The sequence below is a fragment of the Metarhizium acridum genome (genome assembly GCF_019434415.1).
Source record: "Metarhizium acridum strain ARSEF 324 chromosome Unknown scaffold_1, whole genome shotgun sequence".
Lineage (NCBI taxonomy): Eukaryota > Fungi > Ascomycota > Sordariomycetes > Hypocreales > Clavicipitaceae > Metarhizium > Metarhizium acridum.
In genome coordinates this window covers 3,776,338-3,794,555 of record NW_027094015.1, presented here as the reverse complement: position 1 = coordinate 3,794,555, position 18,218 = coordinate 3,776,338, and the positions used below count along the sequence as shown (strand labels likewise).

The following is an 18,218-nucleotide window of genomic DNA, read 5'->3' as shown; positions in this document are numbered from 1 at the left end:
AGCGCTTATTTTTCTGCAAATGACTACTCAGGTAGGTCCTTTATCAGGTTTGTTGCTTGGAGAGGCACATCAGTCCCTAGAGGACCCCATTTTCGTTCAAAAACTCGTGACCTTGATTCAACAAGAGTTAGACAGAATTAAGAACAATTGGGAAGCAACCATAATACTGTGGACTCTTATTTTACTTCTCACGAGAATCATATCAAGCTTCCATGACAATCCAGTTGGATCAAGTTTAATTTGCTTATTAAATTGTCGCCGAGTTGCCAATCAATGGATGATGCAACTACGAAACACTGCTTATGGCCAAGTTGAAAACTCCGAAAAGGAAAGCTTCATCCAGAAAGCAGCGGAGGTCGCCTTGATTTGTGTCGCAACGTTTGACGTTAGAGAAGAATGTCTTGTTGAATTGCTGAGCGCCGAGGAGAATGCTGCCATCTTTATAGAATGCTCCATCATTATCAGGGAAAACATCCAAGTCGATCCCGAGAACCAACTGCAAGCTATTTGGTTCCTTACTTGGAAACGCATTACTTATAAAGGACTTAAAGCTTTACTGAACACAATAACTAGAACCAAGTGTCTCGATACAGCGATTGGCCGTTGCCGGAACACAGGGACGTTACGCGATCCACAACCGTGGCTGACAACAGAATTCCATTGGGTATTTACAAAGACGCGAATTCCTGGGTCGGCAGCGTATGAAAAGAATTACTTTAATGTTCTGACTGCTGAGTTCCTAGTGAATGGGCTACCTTCGGGAAAACTTCCCCCGGACATCGAGGAACATGCAGCATACTCTACTTTTTTTGGCCATGCACGACTTGACGTCAATGAGTGTAGTGAGAAAGGCATGCAGTATCAAACTGTACACAAAATACATGGTCATGAAGTTTCCCTGGGTCTATTGGCAACACCAGAGTCTTTCCAAGAAGGCCTAGGATCCAAAGATAATCCTGACTTCATCATTGCTGCTACAGCAGGTGATTGTCAATATGACCTCGTTCCTGGACGGCTGTTCGATGGTAATCTACCCAACGAGTTTTTTGAGAAGCACGTTCATTGGCTTTTCAGAAAGGGTAAGAATATGGTTATTGAGTTTCGCCCAAAACACTCTCCGTGGAAACACCAGGACACTAATTGGGCGCTGCACAAACGGGGCGACTATTGGGAGCTAGCTGAACCAAGTGGTGGTGTTCTGGTTGATACGGCTCGTGACGCATCGCAACAATTTACGCACGCTTTTGCCTCTCTAGCAGAACCAAAGGATATACACCTCGTCTATTTCCCCCGCACTAAGCACCTGGAAGTCCACCTACCCAGGCTTCAACTAGAGTTCTACATAGAAAAGAGCTCTTCGCGTATCCTCTCACGGCAGTACCAAAGCATGTGGGTTGACTCTTGTCAAGATATTGACACTCTCATTGGCTTGCGCCAAAAGCTAGTCTTACGTGACGAAAGATCCCACAGACTTTTACTTATTCCCGAGGGTGAAGTTAACCTCGTCACTTCCGAGATAAATGATCCTCATGTATGCGTTACTATTGATATGCCGAGTCGCGGCAAAGTTTTCGCTTACGAATTGGACACGTACCTGGGGAAACTTTGCGGCAGAGATTTCGAGAGCACACTTCGTCTAGCACTTCTTCATGGGTACACTTCAGGTTGTGTCCCTGATCCCTTCACTGGATACACAGGCACCGAGCGAGCTTTACAAATACTTCGTTCCGCAGAAATTAATTCTCCCAGAGCTCTATCCCCAGGTATGTTGAAGCAACTGCAAAGAATAGACAAACTCAGCGAGAAGTGGAAAGTGTCAGCTCCAAAGAATGGACTAAAACTCCAGTATGCCGTCCGGGTGAACGGTCTCCCTCCACTCGCACACCACCCAGATTTCGCCGAACTTTCCAAACAAATAGTTACCAGCTGTTGGAGATACGGCATTTTTGAGCCGACAAGTTCTATCAATAAAGCCTACGCTGAAGTTGATGGTGATAAGCAGCATAAGCTGCGTATACGAGCTCGGCTTCGATCGTCAGTATTCTACTCTCAAGCCACTGGGATTCAGAAAGAGATAAAATCAGCTGACAGTTATTACTATGGATATACCGACTCGGAAGTTAAAGTAATACAGAATGTGAATGATAGCCAGAGCCCCGAGGTCGACCCAGATCGATTTCCGGGACGAACTAGGCGATTCACGAACCTTTTTAAAGTTTCCGATGCGATGAAAAACGGTCGGTGCGGAAAATACTCGAACTCATTTGAGAGTATTAAGCAGATGACTTTTTTAGCTGAAATAAGGAAAACCTTGAAAGAGCCGTCGACAACGCTCACCAGTGGTCCATGTCAAGATGGCGAGTCAAACCACCTGGAGTACCACGCCGGCCTGCTGGATAAGCCAGGAAAGTTTTTTCCTAAAACTTGGTTCTCGATATGCACTGAGCTGATTCATAAGCGAAAGGAAATAAACACTCACAAAGCTAGCTTTTATATTGCCACCCTAGCGTTCTCGCCACATGTCGTTTTGGAGTTGGTTCATATTCTCACCGGCGCTTTATATTTGCCAGCCGACTCAACACCACCTATTCCTCAAGCTAGGAATTTTGATCTGGGCAGAGGACATCGGCCGAAAATCCCTGATTTAAAAAACGCAGTTAATGCCGCAAGGATTTCTTCCCAATCAAGCAAGTCCTTCCGAGGCACTGTGCGAAATAAAAAGACAGGAAGGGGACAGTGCAGCAACGGCGCACAAGACAACCCGAGCAAGGCAAGAGCGGAGAATACTAAACTTGCGGAAGCTTTTCATGAGCAGTGGGGCAAGACGGAGGTTCAGTGGCCAACAAATTATAATAACCTGCAAATGCATTACAACAAAGACAAGGTTATATCTAATGTCGAGTCTCTCTGGCGGCAGGCAACTGATAATGCGAAAGTTGACGAACACTTCAAAAATTGGCACGGCCTCTTATATTCCAAGTCTCAAAAGTATAAAATAAAATTCAATGAGTCACGATGCGAAAAAATCTTCCAGCGAACGATACATGGCGTTGACCTTCGGTACGTCTTCCAGGTCAATATACCACCAACAATACCAACCAACAACGATCATTTTCCACATTTGACAAAGTCGAATTCGGTTCAGCCAAGCTCTCATATTTTCTCTCTCATACACAGGCTGCAGAAAAGCGCCTCAACTCCATATCAGGTCGCCTATGCTACAAACCTAGACGAAAGTAGACGAGCATTGGAAAGAGCCAAACAAGAGGTGCTCTTGCAGACATCCTGGCAAGAGTTTCAGCCACAGATACTCCGTCGCCGGAATGAAGCGAAGAAAGAGCTTGAAGATCACTTACTTGGTATCAAAAAAGCACTTCTCCGACGTTCACAACCACAAAGCAGCTTGGCAGAACTCGACACTGCAGCAATGCAACCCGGCTTGCCCCGAGTTTGCACTCATTTTCTTGTGGAACAACTTGTGTCAAATGAGCAGATACCATTGCAATGGAAACGAGAGCTTGTAATATTTGTTTCACGCCTAGCAAGATTGCAGAATTGGGATCGATTGCTTCTTCTCCCGGAGACCGCGCATAAAGATGCTCTAAAGCAATTGAATGGGCTTAAGCCTAGGGCTTGGGACCCCATGTTTCACCCTGAATGGCTAGTGTTTGAAGTCGAAAATAACCTTCGTATTCGCGACATTCAGGGTGAGTTTGCGGACGCCATGATGAAGCCCCCGAATCGCCAGAACTCTATTATGCAACTGAATATGGGCGAAGGTAAGTCTTCGGTCATTGTACCGATCATAGCAACATCACTGTGCCAGCAGGGACACGTCGTTCGTTTAATTGTGACTAGGCCACAATTCTCACAAATGTCTCAAATCATGAGGTCGCGACTGGGCGGCCTATTAGGCCGACCTGTCTATCATCTCCCAATTTCTCGAAATATGACTCTGACAGAGGCGTCTGTGGGCAAACTCCACCAAATCATACGGGATTGTGCGGAACGCAAAGGCATTCTCGTTGTTCAACCGGAGCAAATTTTGTCTTTAGACCTCATGATATCTGACTATTCAAGCAAGTGTTCCGAGAAAGCGAGAGAGGTACTCTATGACATTAAACATTCACTGGATGATAGTTGTCGAGACATTATTGACGAAAGCGACGACGTGTTTTCGCCTAAATATGAGTTGGTTTACCCTCTAGGTAAAGAGCAGCCAATCGATTTCGCGAGGGAGCGCTGTTGTGTCATTTCACAGATTCTAACCATCGCCAGCAAAGAAGCGGAGACTGTCATGGAAGAGGTGCCTGGTGGGCTGGTGATTTCGCCCATGGGACCTGGAAGGTATCCTCAGCTATCTCTAGTAACTCGGGCGGCCTCGGAACTTCTGGAGAGACGAATAGCAGAAGAAATTTGCAAGGCTGGCTTAATAGGCTTTCCCATGCCGCAAAAGAGCTCATTCTCAGCTCAAAAGGTAAAAGTTCTCGAATTTATCACTGATAGAACTCTAAAAGAAACGACCAAGGAATTTATTGAGAAGGAGTTGTGCTGGGCGCCTCAGATGACGAGTTTCTTATATCTTATTCGAGGCTTAATTGCTTGTGGAGTATTGTCTGCGGCCTTACGAGATCGGTTCCGAGTAAACTATGGTCTTGATAAGACCAGAACGCCTAGAACAGATCTCGCAGTGCCTTACAGAGCAAAGGATACGCCCAGTGTAGGTTCCGAATACAGCCAACCGGACACCGTTATTACGAAGACGTATCTTGCGTATTACTACAATGGGCTAAACGATAGGGACCTGACAGAAACTCTCATGCACCTCCTTCAATCTGACCGGTCGCATATCGAATACCAAGAGTGGGTGAAGGCCGCTCCAGATCTACCCAAGGCCTGGCATGATGTAAAAGGAATCAACCTGGAAGACACTCAGCTATGCAAGCGAGACCTATTCCCTCATTTGAGGTTTCTAAGAGTTTGCGTTGACTACTACCTGTCGTACATTGTCTTTCCGAAGCAACTAAGAGAATACTCGGAAAAGATTTCAGCATCAGGCTGGGACATTGGGCGTATTAAAGAGCTGGTTACGACTGGATTTAGCGGCACGCACGATTTAAAACCACTTTTGCCGCTGAACAACAGGATTTGATAAGTCAGGCTCATACTGATGCCCTGGTTTTAGAGAAAATGCTGGGATTGCATAATCACGCGCATTTTCTCGACCCCCCAAACAGCACCAACATATCCGAGGACTTCTTGCAAAAGATTGTGACCCAAGAGCCAAATACAAGAGTCGTCGTTGACGTCGGTGCCTACCTCATTGATCTCACAAACGAGGAGGTGGCAAGGACTTGGCTAGGCATCTTACAATCGCGAAAAGTGGCTATAGATGCTGCAATTTACTGCGACGATAATCATGACTTGGCTGTGTTGGATAAACAGGGAAAGACTGAAAGTTTGCAGCTATCGCCATTCGCTAGGCAAATGGAAAGGTGCGTAGTCTTCTTAGACGAAGCTCACTCACGAGGAACAGACTTGAAGCTGCCATCAACATCTAGGGCGGCTGTCACTCTTGGAAGGAACCTGACTAAGGACAAGCTAGCTCAAGGTAATTAAACCCCCCCAATATTTTGAACTTGGCTGACTGTCTCCCAGCCTGTATGCGAATGCGACTACTCGGAGATGGGCAATCCATTACATATTACGTGCCAAGTGATATTCAGTCTCAGATCAAAGCTTCGATAAACCACACCACCGAACAGCCTCCCTCTATTGAAGATATCATCTACTGGTCTATCGAGCAGACTGCGATAGAAACTGGCCAACTCCTACCCATTTGGGCGAAACAAGGGTTCCGATACCTACAGCAGTCCAAAACGTGGGCCCAAATTCGCGAGTCCCCAGACATGGCTCTGAGGAGAGCATCAGCAAACAGCTTCAAAGAAACCGACATTCGCACTATAAAAAGCTTATACCAGCCTCAAAATAGCTTCACTAGCCCCACGGGTGTCGATAATGACATGGCGGTTCTGATCCACGAGCGGCTCAAAGAGTTTCAATACCTGGGTGCAGTTGACAATGGGTGTTCAGAAGAGAGAGAACAACAGCGTGAAACAGAGCAGGAGCGAGAGCACGAACTTGAGGCCCAAGTTGCAGAACAACGCCACTTATACCGCTCCAAAATATGCTCGGTAGCTACTCACGAAGTACACGCAGACGTTGAAGCGTTTGTGAAGTATGGGACGCTGAGAGACCACGGAGTTGGAATCATCGGAGCCTTCACAAGTTTATCTGACACAACAGCTGCTTTGCAATTTGACCTGAAAAATCTTCCGTCGCAACTGAGAGTCTCTAGAGACTTTGCAAACGTTGTCAAAGAAACCGCGGGGACCAGCCAAGAGCGCAGCGACTTGTTCAAAAGACCTATACACCACATTCTCACAACTGCGGGTAAAGACGGGATTATCACGAATATGCTCATCATCAGCCCATATGAAGCCGAAGCATTGTACAAAATGATTGAAAGGTCAAAAACAACCAAACTGCACATTTACGCGGCCCGACAAAACAGCTCGTATTTGCGTGTTGACGATTTGGACCTTTATACAATCCCTGCTTCTCCGATCAAGCGTCAAGTTCCTTTACGCCTAAAGTTAGAACTTAATCTCTTTGCTGGTCAGCTCTACTTTGCCTCGTTCAAGGAGTACATTGATGTGTGCACCTACCTTGGTATTGCATGGAATGATTCCTTCACTAACGCGGACTCTGATGGGTTCATTCCCAGGGGTAAAGGCGCTGATGAGTTACCCAATTGCCTTAATTTGACTACAAGTCCAATCCCGTTCTTGAAGTCGTTTATTACAAACGTCCGGCATTATGGTAATAATATCTCAAAGACGCATGTGGGAAAGATGCTTAACGGCGAGTTCCTGACGGAGAGTGACTTTCCCGAGCGAGAGAAAAGAAAGCGGGATCAAGAGGCCGAGGATCATGGTCCCCGGCCAGTGAAGCGAGAGAAGGTGGATGAGGATGAGGGGAGCGTGTTTGTGAAGCAGGAAGGGGATGTGGAAATGGACGGTTGAGCAGCGTGATTTCGTTGACTTTGATAATATTGGGAATAGAGCTAAGATGATGGCGGGATCTTTGGTGCATCTTGTGCATAGGGATGGATGGGCTTTTAAAAGGACAAATAGCTGATATATGGAATGGATTTGCTCTCTCGATCTGCTGTTCGGATTTTGAACGCAAAATGCTTCTTGAAGCTACTGGTTCGACGTAAACACTGTGGCAAAAACGCTGAACAGAGTCTATTTTTAAACTATCCATGGTATAATAGGTCTCCGGATGTGCTCAGCTGCATGCAGTCTCTAGAGATTTGACTATCAACTGATAGGCGCTGTACCAGCTTCTACAGCTAGCTCAATTACGAAACACTCAGTATCTTATCAGTCAAATAAATTGTTCCTCACCGTCCGTAGTGAAATATGTTTCATCACGCATACCTACAACACCACCTACATTCCCGCTCTACGATCCCCATCTCTGAATGAACTCGTCTTTCTTCTCACTCTTCGCAACAATACTCTGGCCCTGGAGCGATCGCAGCTTCTCCTTGGCCTTGTTCACCTCTTGCGCCAGCACCGAAATGGAGCCCTCCATATCCGGATCCACTAGCTTCACATCACCGAAGGAACTTTCTGCCAGGAGACTATCCCGAACGAGTTGGATCGCCCGTCGCGCATCTTCTACATGTGCGCGCGCGGTCATCTCGAAGCCCTCCTGCGCTCCTTTCGCCACGTCATTGCCTTTGCGAGTTCTTTCAGCTAGTACCCTCTCCAAGAAGCCGATTTGATCCTGAGGCTTGATGCAATCAGGTGGCAGTGTCACGGCCAGGTCTTGAAGGAGAGTCTCTATCGGGGACTCTTCCTGGACACCAGAAGATCTTCGCCGTCGGCGCGCCTCGGATGTATTGCTACGTGTTCGAACGGGGGAAGGGGGAATTGCTTGTCTTGGTTTCTTAGAGGGGATTACAGCAGCTATTTCTGCCTTTGCGGTGGCAGCTATTGCCGCAGTGGCAGCTTGGTGGGACTTGTGTGACTTGACGTGTGCATGGAGCCTATCCATACGATCTACGAGATAGGTGAGGCATTCGTTAATCTAAGGTCCGTGTTATTAGCTTGTTTAGGTGTGAGCGTGTCCGAGGTGGAGACGTACATATGTCAAGGATGTGGTTGTTTTGCCCATGCTTTGGCTGTTTCTTATAGAGAGGGCTTTGAGCGCAGGTTCGAGATACTGCTGGTCAATAGACATTTGAGCGACAGGCAGAATCTCAGAATAAAGTGATTCTACTTCGTCTTGGAGGGTCTTGACTTGGTCGTTTGTAGCTGATTTTGCGGTTCCGGATCGCTCTGCTGTGACAAGGGTTTCCAAATGGATGGTGTCGAGTCTGGTGCGAACGGTTTCAACGGTTGCCTTGATTAGACTGTTCTGTGGCGTTAGATGGCATTTTAGCAGTCTGTAATTAGTTTCATCTTACCGCATGCACGTTTCTCGGAGCTTTTCAATGTCTTGCGTTTCGCCTGGATCGGGTTGGTCGAGTTCCCATCCTAGCTTTTGGAGACTCGAGAGGAGCTTATCGTCGGATTGGAGGAGGGCTGCGATGCTTTCATTGAGAGCTGGGCCATGCTGGTTTAGCTCCGTGACTTTGAGGGTAATTTCTTGGGACATCCGCTCAACCTTGAGTAGCATGTTAAATCTCATAGTGTGCAGATGACGGCTTGTAGTCTTACTTCTTTGGCAAGTTGATCACGCTCTAATTCACGCTTTTTTCTTTGGACACGTTCTAACTCCTCTCGGCGGGTAGTATTTTCGGCTTGCTTTTTTACCATTCTGGATAGGGCATCTTGCTGTTGACGCAGTGTTTCCGTCTGTTTGGAAATACCCTCCGTACATCGCCTTAGCTCTTCGATGGCAGCCATCAATTCATCCTCAGTCACGGCCGGCACCTCGGAAAGGTCGTGCAAGTCGGCTAGCTGATCTACGCGGCCATTCCTATCCAATGCCATGTATCTATGATGCAAGATTAGCGTACAGTCCGTGGTATCTCAGTCGCTGCAGGCTCCCGCTTCACAGTGGAAAGAACAAATATCGCAGCATGGAGATTTACCCACACATCGAGCTCGTCGGCTGTCAAAAGGGTATCAGATATCAGATGTGTCAAAGCCCATTCGGCAAACAGGGGCCCGTGATGGGGATGACTGATGGCGGCCTGCACATCATCTTTCCTTGTCTGAATGCCGTATGTTCGGGACGTTTTCAGCAGGAGCGATCCAGCCTGCTTCCCTTGTTCCGTATTCATGACGACGGTATGATGAAGCGAGGTGGCGTTCTGAAATGTCCGTTGTTGGCGAGGAGGGGGATCCAGTCTGTATCACGATGCAGTCTGAGCTAGATGGATTCCGCTGACCGCTTTTGTAGCGAGGTGACGACGAGTAGCGGCTGCTGGATGGCAACTGATTCTGCGTCCGGTGACGCAGCTGCTTGATGCATTGGGCTGCGTGCCAGCGAGAATTGGCGACGGCAGCTTGATGAGTGACGATGGGAGTGGGAGTTGAGGTTGAGGTTGAGGTTGAATTGTGAAGATGGCTGACTGCACATGTGAACATAGGCTTGATGGACTTAGCATGTCGGCACCTGGCCGGCAGAGGTAAGGGCTGCGGATAGTGGGGTGTCAGAACGGCCAGGGGTCCGGCACAACTAAAGCCCCTCGCTGGACGGCACTAGGTATGGCGCGCACGTGCGGTACCGACGCAAGTTGACCCCAAATTAGTAACGTCAACATCGTACCAGCAGTTGACTTGGGAAGCACCAGGCTCTGGCCACCGTTGATGCCACGATGCCACGATGCCACGCTCCATGATGGACCACCCTTGAACACAATGCCAATGCCGGTGTGCCGCGGCCACGTGTGGCTCACGAGCAAGGCATCCTCCTCACCCCATGTGTGAATCACTTCGCTTCTTTGTGATGCTTGACAACTTTCAACTGGCCTCTGCCTAATCAGATGCCATCAGAACGCATACAGTGGACAAGTCTTGGCCGTTTTACACAGGCCCCGAAAGCATCGTTTCAACGTCACAGCCCGCTCCTTTGCGGTCGCGGTACCTTGCCTCTGTTCAGTTCCTGGCCATTCACCGAGCCCTGTGCCGCGCTCGACCCCTGAGCGGACCGTTTACAATCGCCCGACGTATCGCAGCGTCCATGCTGTGAACCAGAGACAAGTCCTTGGAGTCATTACCTACACATTGTCTGTACATGTTCTGATATCAATTTCCCTCTAGCCGAATAGGCTTCCGTTCCGGCATTGGCGTGATGACGCGGACTTTCTGCGACGGCAAACTCCGGAGGAGACTCTTGGGAGTCCAATGTATAGCTAATTCCAAACCAGATGTAATGTAAATGGTGGTCTGTTCTGTACGTAAACCTGGTGCAAAATGTCTCCATGGCATACGGCATACAGGTCGTGGCAGTTCTCATAGTTTGGTATCAAGGTTCCTAAATCTTCATTTTGACTCTTGTCTTGAAAGAATTCTCATCTCACAGCCAAACGAATTGATGCTAGCACAAACTGACGTCCCTGTCAGATATAATTGACTTCTCTGGCCATGTAGCTTGCGTGCTGCTCACTTCTTGCTGACCATGCACTCACTGTACTCTGGTAACCATCCTAGCATTGGCCTCGATTCATGGCCAACCTCCCCATCGTTTTTGACTTTTGTAAAGTGTTGCCCGACTCTCCGAGAGCTCCCAAGAAAACACCCCGAGTGTAACACATTCGTATAGCTCAAACCTTCGGCACGGCATTGACGGGTATGTTGCTCCTCGATCCCGAAATCTATTTCCAGAAACATACCGTTGTACAGTAAGGGGGAGAGAGAGAGAGAGAGAACAAGCCATCACGCCGTCAATCAGACCAAGCATGTCTGCTCATCTCCGAATTGCTATTTTCCATTGACCATGTCACAAGCTTCTTCGGTGTTAAGAGCAGTCTCAGTCCTAAGCGATTCCTCTGCTTCCCGTCACCACCACCGAACCACCGAACCAAGACATCATGACAAGAAACGCGCCTAGCCATGCCGTGTGGCGAGCCCGATGGAGCGAGGCCATTCACCACCTGTTTTGGGTCGTATGTGTTTCGGCAATCTATCTCGCAACCGAGTTGACAATCTGGGGCCTGAGCTTTGTCCTGGCGTCTGCGCAACTCCAGTACTTTGGGTCTATTTTGGGCATGATTGTCATCTGCTCCGTCATGGCAGCTGCTGGCCAGGTGTGTCCGAGTTGCGGCGATTTCTACCACCGACGCGTCAAATCAAAGGTTGGTGGCATCCCTTTTCTGCACCCGCAACTCGGAGGTGGAGGAGGTGAAGAAAGCTCACTTCTTGCTTTGGTGCAAACACACAGGTGGACTTTATCAACGCCCAGCTCGGAATTGGATTCAGCGTGCCCATCATCCTGCTCAATCATGTCCTTGGCATCCGGGACATTGGCTACATCATCGCAACATCTGGTGAGTTTCCGGCCTCAAACAGGCGAAACGACAATCCGTTTTCCGTCACACGTTAACAGACGTGTAGCTATTACAAACGTAATCTCGTGGGCTTCAGTCTTCTTGCTGTCCCTTTCGGGCCTATTGCTCCTCACCACTTTGCAGTCATACGCTTCGAAACACGTACGAGGCAAGGAGACCAAGGCATCTGCCTTTGCTTCACGCTACGAGGCCAGAGGGACTATTCGGCGGGCTGCAGCCCAATGTTACGACCGGCCATGGCAGTATTTGACATCAGACGACTCGGTTGAAAAAACAGAGGACCGGATATCCGGCCCCGCTGACGTCAAAGATAGAGCCGTGGTGAAGCAACCCGTTGACGAAGCCAAAGTCCAAGATCAGGATAGAAACGTCTGGCATATCTTGAGAAGCAACGGCTATGTCATCTTGTGCCTTGTCGGGATTATAGGCATCGGTATTCCCCTGGAGCTCGTAGTTCACGACGGCAGAGCGCTGGACGGGTTCTCACTATGGCTTTGCTGGCTCGTCGCCATACGACTCCAGCGCACGCTCAAGTCGTCGAACCTCTTCGGCTCAAACGTGCGGTACCGTCACAGCCTCGCAACCATGGTCAACCCCGTCCTGGTAACAACCCTCCTGATGCTTGGCTTCACCCGTGTGAAGGGACTGCTCAAAGGCAGCCGAGGCATCCCCAAGGTCCTCGGAGACTTCAGTAGCGGAACTCCCCTGTACGCCATCTGGACAGCCGTCGCCTCGGACTCCTTGATGCCGGACAGCCCAGCCCCGTGGTTCGGCGCGGGAGACTTCGCCCTGTCCTTGCTCGAATGCGGCATTGTCGCATGGGGGTTCAAGCTGTACGAGTGCCGCAAACAGCTCTTCAGCATCTCCGGCATCTCCACCTTGCTGTTCTCAACCGCGGCCGCCGCAGGCAACGTCTTCCTCTCCGTGATGCTTGCCCGCGCCCTCGGATTGCAGCCAGAGGAATCGCTGGCTTTTGCTGCCCGGAGCGCCACCCTCGCCCTGGCCAAACCCTCCGTCAAGGCTCTGGGGGGGAACGTGGCTCTAAACGCGACGCTCGTAGTCAGCAACGGCATCCTAGGACAGCTAATGTACCCCGTGCTCCTGGACAAGCTGTGCGTGCCAACGGTTCAGCCCGAGCCGCAAGGCAAAGCCGGCAAGGACAAAATCGACGACGACGGCACGGTTACCGTCGCAGCTGGGACTGCCATCGGCATCAACGGCGCCGCCATGGGGGTATCGTATCTCTACGAGGTGAAGAGTCGCGCGGCGCCCTACGCGGCACTGTCCATGACCATGTTTGGCGTCATGACGGTCGTGTTTACAACCTTGGAACCCTTCAAAAATACCGCTCTGAAGCTAGCTTCATGGTGAGTAACGAGCTGTAACTGGATTATGAGGCATACGAGGCTTATGAGAAATGGACATGGTTGGACAAAATTCTTTTTTTTTTAACGGGAACTACTATGGCCATCGCTGGACGATAGATAGGAGTCGGTTTTTCCAACACGTGGCATTATGAATAACGGGTACACATAGATATACATAGCCCCACATGATGACTACATATACAGCTTGCTTGTCTATACGCCATATAACTATACCTACCTAGGTACCTAGGTAGGTAGCCTATAAGCGGCAAGGCAAAAGTACATGGCTGTAATTGAATATGACAAATGTGAGCTTCCCTGCGTTTGTTGGTAGGGGGGCTCGCGGCACCGGCAATATGTTTCGCTTTTTTTTCTCGAGTTCGAATGGAAACTTTAAGCTTTTCAACATGTAAGCTCGACATTAAACAATTTCTCGCATTGTTCTGTGGCCACCAGTACCACGGCAAGGTGGGAATCTCCCCCACCATCATCATCACCATCACCACCACCAAAACGGACTGCTACTACTCTTGAACTACTCCAATCTGTGGCTATGATTAGCAATCATCTCCCATCAAGCGTCACGGTTCTTCGACTGACCTCTCAATCAGATGCAACCCACTGGCCGTCTCCACGACGCCACTCATCTCGCCAGGCTTAAGCGCAAAAGCCGCATCCTCAAACTCCTTCTGCATATCCCCACGGCCAAAGTAGCCCAGGTCGCCGCGCTTACGGGCAGACGAGCAATCCGACTCGGTAGGGGCCAAGTCGCCAAGAGAAATGGCGCCAGATTTGATTTTTGCTTCGTGGGCCTTGATGATTTCCATAGCCTCGTCCTTGGAGCGTGTAATTTCGGACTATGGCGCCGTTAACAACATTGAACTCTTTTATGCTCGAGCCATGGACAAGGGAGTAATGCATACTTCTCGCCAGCTGCTAGGCCGTCTGCTATCCTTGTGCTTCACCAACAAGTGTGCGGCGCGAATCTTGCCGTCGGGAACACCCGGCACTGCGCCGGGGCGCGAGCCGGCGCTGTGATGGGCTCCCATGTAGTGCTTTAGCTTCTCCGTGTCGGTGCCCTGCGGCGGTTCCCAGCGGGAGACTTTTTCGACAGAGTTGAAATAGTACGGGAGGTTCTTGGAATTGGAGTGGCGCACCTCCCAGTTTGGGGGGAGACCTGTATCAGCCTTGGGAGGTGTTAGCCATGTCTTACGAGGGAAGAAGAGGGGTAGTGATTGTGGCATGCCATGACGACGGTGAGCGCAGCGCAGCGCAATGCAGCGAGTGCTGCGTCGGTGACAAGCTGCGAGTTTCGGGGGGTAGACGGGAAGTACTCTTGACATACCATGATGGGTTGAGGTAGAAGGATGTGCGGATGCGAAGAAAGGGGGGAGGTTGCGGTTGCAGAGAGGAGGAGAGAGCGGCAGCTGTCGATAAGGATGATGATGGGCAAGCTTGGATAAACTATAGGTACACCAAGTATTTATATTAAGACGGGGATGGAGGAGATGGCAAAGCGTTGCAGCGATGCACTTGTCACGTTTCGGGTCGCGGATGCAGAGTCGGAATCGGGGTCGGAGTCGAAAGGTGGTCGAGGACGAGGTGAACAGAACAAGGAGCCGGCCGGTTGGCGATGATGCGCTTTGGACGAGGCAGCTTGAAGAGCTTTCCCCAGGCGACCCGTTGACGGGTTGACGGGTTGACGGGTTGACGGGCTGACGGGCTGACGGGCTGACGGGCTGACGGGCTACCGGGGGTGGTCGAGTGCAGAAACAGCGGGGTATCGAGTCGAGGCTCAGGGCAGGGAATGACGTGCCCCGGTGGGCGAAGACGCGCAGCCGGCCAATAAGGTGCGGAGCAGCTACTGGGCCAAGTGACCTCGTCCAGAGCCCTGGTGCTAGCGGGTACATGCTAACGGACATGGAGCGCTTGAGGGCACCTGGGTCTGGTGCGACATAATACCTAATACCAGGTACCTACTTACCTATCTAGGTACCTATTATAGCGCGTTAAGGGGTTTTTTAGTGATTATTCTTTAGCTATTATTTATTATAAGATAATTAAATAAATTTTTTACTTAATATATAAGACTTTTATTAATTAATAATAATTTAAGACTTATATTATAATAGTTATATTATTATTAAAAATAAAAGCTATACGTGTAAGTAAGTAAATATTTAAGTAAATAAATACTTTATATATATTTACGCTTATAACTCTTATTTTTAATAATAGTATAATTATTATAAGATAAGTCTTAAATTATTATTAATTAATAAAAGTCTTATATATTAAGTAAATAATTTTATTTAATTATCTTATAATAAATAATAGCCAGAGAATAGTCAGCAAAAAACCCCTTAGCGCGCTGTAATAGTGGGCAATTTACAGGGCGCCTCGTTGTGCGGCCCCACCAGACGTCCAGAGTCTGCTGGACAACTGCACAAAGGGCGGCGGACTGGTTGGCTGGATGCACCTGTGCTTCAATGTTTCCGGTGTCCGGGATTGAAGATGAAATCTTCATTGCATTTGCTTAGATTGCGCTGTTGAATGAGGGGGTTGCGTTAGTTGAGTGTGACCTGTGTGTGAGTGCCACTGAGTGGAGAGCCTCGTGCCATACAAGCCTTCTAGAAGTTCAGTTACAAGGTCACCTATTTGTTTGACCATCAGTTCTACGACTTGCTTGAAAGACCTGACATCGCTTGCCTCAGTTTCCGTCTGGTTGCAGCACTGAACCTGCTTTCCCGCGTGAGCAGGTCAATATTAGTAGAGTTTAGGCGCCAACATTGAAGTATGAACTCCGTACAAGCCACTAAACAAACAGTCGATCACGAGAGTCGGTGTCAACTACCGACGCCCCATTTTAAAATGGTCACGTTCCAGCACATGGAGGTCTTCCGCGGATGTGTTCATCAATGGTTTACGCTGGGCAATCCCTCGGATTTTGGTGCTACAGATGACCTATACCTACCTCACCAGGTAGGTTACCCAGGTACATGCACGTGAGATTGCAACGTAATGAATATATCAAGACAATGTCCATTGTATGATGAGTGTCTGACAGCCTCATGACAAGGCCTTGTTCGGCGCGTGTTTTGGGGGAGGTGGGATGGGTGCCGTAGCAGTGAACCTGCTTCAATCGTGAACTGGGACTCCTGGCTAGTGGATGAGTCAGATGTGATAGTCGGCGGCCAGGCTTTGTTTGGTTCGTAGTTCTTGGGTGAGAAAATGGCTAGCCAATTTTGTTTATTTCTGGTAAAGTCGCCTAGTGCCTAATGTATAGTGGCTCCGAGTCCATCGACAACAAGCTATTCAGCCGCCTGGGAATGAATGTACTCGGGACCACAGACAAGGTCCAGATCATGCTGGACACCGACGCCACAGGCTCGAAACATAAAAGGCCAGGCGACTGAAGAGTTGCAAGACACCACTTGAATAGTCATCTGCATTCCACATTTGACGCATAGGTGACCAGGCGCGCCCATATCGCTGTCAACGTTGTCAATACTCCATCTTGGTAGTTACACTGCGTGGCGGATCTCTCAAGTGCTGCCTGATGGCTTGCCCCACTCCACTGTTCGTCCAGTCCGCCCACTTGCCTTCAAACTCGCCTCGCTTTGCCCAACCACCACAAAAGGGCCTTACCTCCCCTTCATCAACGCGTGTTGTCGTGTCGCTTCTTCATCAACACAGCCATCTTTGACCGCTGCTCATTTCGGGGAGCCAAAGGCCGCCGTCGCTTCTTCTAGAAACGTTTCGCCCCGGCCATTCAACGACGCAGTTCGCCACGTTTGTCGATCCCATCCACCGCTGTCGGAGGAACTGTCCAGATCCAACCCAACCCAACACCACTCAGCGCATTTTCTATCACTAGAGAAACACACGCTGCAGCAATGGCCACTCCCCAGTCGACAACCTCATACGAAGACTCCGGCTCCAAGAAGCTTGAGCAAATTACCTTCCGATTCTGTTCAGAATGTTCCAACATGTTATACCCCAAGGAAGATGAAGACGCGCACAAATTGCAATTCACCTGCCGAACGTGTCAGTACACTGAAGAAGCCCAGTCTACCTGTGTCTTCCGCAATGTCCTGAATAACTCTGCTGGCGAAACTGCCGGTGTGACCCAGGATGTTGGATCTGATCCAACGGTTAGTCATGTCCCGCGTGTCATCTGCTTATATTGTGGCTGCCCTGTTTTTTGCTACATCTGTGGGGATTTGGCAGCAGATATGACTGCACCTAGATGGGAGGAAGAGATGGATATGAGAGATGGATAATGAGGAAGAGATGGAATGGATCAGCCTGAGCCAGTTTGTCCCATTGGCCGATTGCGATGATCCTTTTGCCGAGTACGACGAAGAACTCATGGATGAAGTCGAGGACGAAGTGTACACCCCTACCTCGACCGATTTCAATTCTATTGCAACTTCGGAGACAAGTCTTTCAGACTACGGCGTCGGGACCATTACCTGTTGATTTGGGCTCAAGATCAAGTTACGAACTTCTACAATACGTGCGATATCTCCATAATGTCGAACCGCATCGCTCACATCGATATCTACATATTCATTACCGGGATTGGCAACAGGGCAGGCGAGTTTTCATTGTGACGCAAGACTAGCTAGGAGTTGCGGCGGATGCGTGTGTCCTTTTTTTCGTCGGAACTCGTTTTCCTTGCTTTGAACTTGCTGGCTGACACGAGTTTTGCTTTTCTTTCTTGGCCACAGCTCCCACGGTCGAACAAGACGTGCCCCAGGTGCAACCACGAAGAGGCTGTGTTTTTCCAATCTCAGGAGCGAAGTGCCGAAACTGGCATGGTAAGCCATCCAACAATCCAATTAATGCTCTTTTGAGTCATGATTGAGTTTCAAACTTGTTGGGTTTCATATGCAGCTTGCTAACTTGGCTGGATGGGAAGAAATTGTTTTATGTCTGCTGCGAATGCGGTCATATCTTCGACTAATAGTCATTACGAGTCATGATACCTCCCCAATGTCCAGACCGGGTTTATGTTACTGCATAGGTGGATAGATGGAAAAGAAGGATGGATTAGTTTGATTTGCATTAGATTTGATTTGGGTTCACAGCAAAGAAAATGGCGTATTATTTTCTAGTGCTATTGTACATGTTTTTGGTCATGCAAAACTGGGCATGACTATTGGAGGAGAACCAGTAGGAGGTGGAGGATCATAGGTTAATAATGCAACATTATTGGTACAAAGTCAAATCAATGTTCACAGTGTGATGAGGTGAAG

General features: G+C 49.1%; 6 protein-coding genes across 7 annotated transcripts; 4 read left to right on the top strand and 2 right to left on the bottom strand.

Moving 5' to 3' along the window:
* Nucleotides 1-280: 280 nt before the first annotated feature.
* Nucleotides 281-5,152, top strand: J3458_001153 (uncharacterized protein; the record flags this gene model as incomplete). The annotated part of the gene is made up of 3 exons (XM_066116568.1): nt 281-3,060; nt 3,178-3,779; nt 3,810-5,152. 3 exons carry the CDS (start codon nt 281-283, stop codon nt 5,150-5,152), a joined length of 4,725 nt encoding a protein of 1,574 aa, XP_065978450.1.
* Nucleotides 5,153-5,190: 38 nt separating this feature from the next.
* On the top strand, nt 5,191-7,085 carry J3458_001152 (uncharacterized protein; the record flags this gene model as incomplete). The annotated part of the gene is made up of 2 exons (XM_007811487.2): nt 5,191-5,611; nt 5,659-7,085. The coding sequence occupies 2 exons, from the start codon at nt 5,191-5,193 to the stop codon at nt 7,083-7,085; spliced, it is 1,848 nt and encodes a 615-aa protein (XP_007809678.2).
* A 212-nt stretch (nt 7,086-7,297) lies between these two features.
* On the bottom strand, nt 7,298-10,603 carry J3458_001151 (uncharacterized protein). Of its 2 annotated transcripts, XM_066116566.1 has the most exons (5): nt 9,174-10,603; nt 8,793-9,072; nt 8,540-8,739; nt 8,218-8,485; nt 7,298-8,160 (listed from the first exon to the last, which is right to left on the bottom strand). In XM_066116566.1, the coding sequence occupies exons 1-5, from the start codon at nt 9,359-9,361 to the stop codon at nt 7,531-7,533; spliced, it is 1,566 nt and encodes a 521-aa protein (XP_065978448.1). In that variant the 5' UTR covers nt 9,362-10,603; the 3' UTR covers nt 7,298-7,530. The 2 variants fall into 2 exon arrangements, with proteins under 2 accessions (XP_065978448.1, XP_065978449.1); XM_066116567.1 differs by having other exon boundaries at nt 8,793-10,603.
* Nucleotides 10,604-10,705: 102 nt separating this feature from the next.
* On the top strand, nt 10,706-12,961 carry J3458_001150 (uncharacterized protein; the record flags this gene model as incomplete). The annotated part of the gene is made up of 1 exon (XM_007811485.2): nt 10,706-12,961. The coding sequence occupies exon 1, from the start codon at nt 11,114-11,116 to the stop codon at nt 12,959-12,961; it is 1,848 nt and encodes a 615-aa protein (XP_007809676.2). The 5' UTR covers nt 10,706-11,113.
* On the bottom strand, nt 12,666-14,972 carry pin1_1 (peptidyl-prolyl cis-trans isomerase Pin1). The gene is made up of 3 exons (XM_007811484.2): nt 13,881-14,972; nt 13,558-13,814; nt 12,666-13,502 (listed from the first exon to the last, which is right to left on the bottom strand). The coding sequence occupies exons 1-3, from the start codon at nt 14,877-14,879 to the stop codon at nt 13,493-13,495; spliced, it is 1,266 nt and encodes a 421-aa protein (XP_007809675.2). The 5' UTR covers nt 14,880-14,972; the 3' UTR covers nt 12,666-13,492.
* A 1,686-nt stretch (nt 14,973-16,658) lies between these two features.
* RPB9 (DNA-directed RNA polymerase II core subunit rpb9) lies at nt 16,659-18,180 on the top strand. The gene is made up of 3 exons (XM_066116565.1): nt 16,659-17,111; nt 17,691-17,780; nt 17,882-18,180. Exons 1-3 carry the CDS (start codon nt 16,854-16,856, stop codon nt 17,924-17,926), a joined length of 393 nt encoding a protein of 130 aa, XP_065978447.1. The 5' UTR covers nt 16,659-16,853; the 3' UTR covers nt 17,927-18,180.
* Nucleotides 18,181-18,218: the final 38 nt, after the last annotated feature.

What these genes read in the sequence shown, in the direction of transcription:
- pin1_1 (XM_007811484.2), bottom strand. Translation starts at nt 14,879, where the DNA reads ATGTCCGTTAGCATGTACCCGCTAGCACCAGGGCTCTGGACGAGGTCA. An exon ending in GGCCTAGCAGCTGGCGAGAA is followed by an intron (nt 13,815 to 13,880) that starts GTATGCATTACT and finishes ACGGCGCCATAG; the next exon opens with TCCGAAATTACACGCTCCAA.
- J3458_001151 (XM_066116566.1), bottom strand. Translation starts at nt 9,361, where the DNA reads ATGAATACGGAACAAGGGAAGCAGGCTGGATCGCTCCTGCTGAAAACG. An exon ending in GTGATCAACTTGCCAAAGAA is followed by an intron (nt 8,740 to 8,792) that starts GTAAGACTACAA and finishes ATGCTACTCAAG; the next exon opens with GTTGAGCGGATGTCCCAAGA. An exon ending in CTCCGAGAAACGTGCATGCG is followed by an intron (nt 8,486 to 8,539) that starts GTAAGATGAAAC and finishes GCCACAGAACAG; the next exon opens with TCTAATCAAGGCAACCGTTG.
- RPB9 (XM_066116565.1), top strand. Translation starts at nt 16,854, where the DNA reads ATGGCCACTCCCCAGTCGACAACCTCATACGAAGACTCCGGCTCCAAG. An exon ending in ATGTTGGATCTGATCCAACG is followed by an intron (nt 17,112 to 17,690) that starts GTTAGTCATGTC and finishes TCTTGGCCACAG; the next exon opens with CTCCCACGGTCGAACAAGAC. An exon ending in GAAGTGCCGAAACTGGCATG is followed by an intron (nt 17,781 to 17,881) that starts GTAAGCCATCCA and finishes CTGGATGGGAAG; the next exon opens with AAATTGTTTTATGTCTGCTG.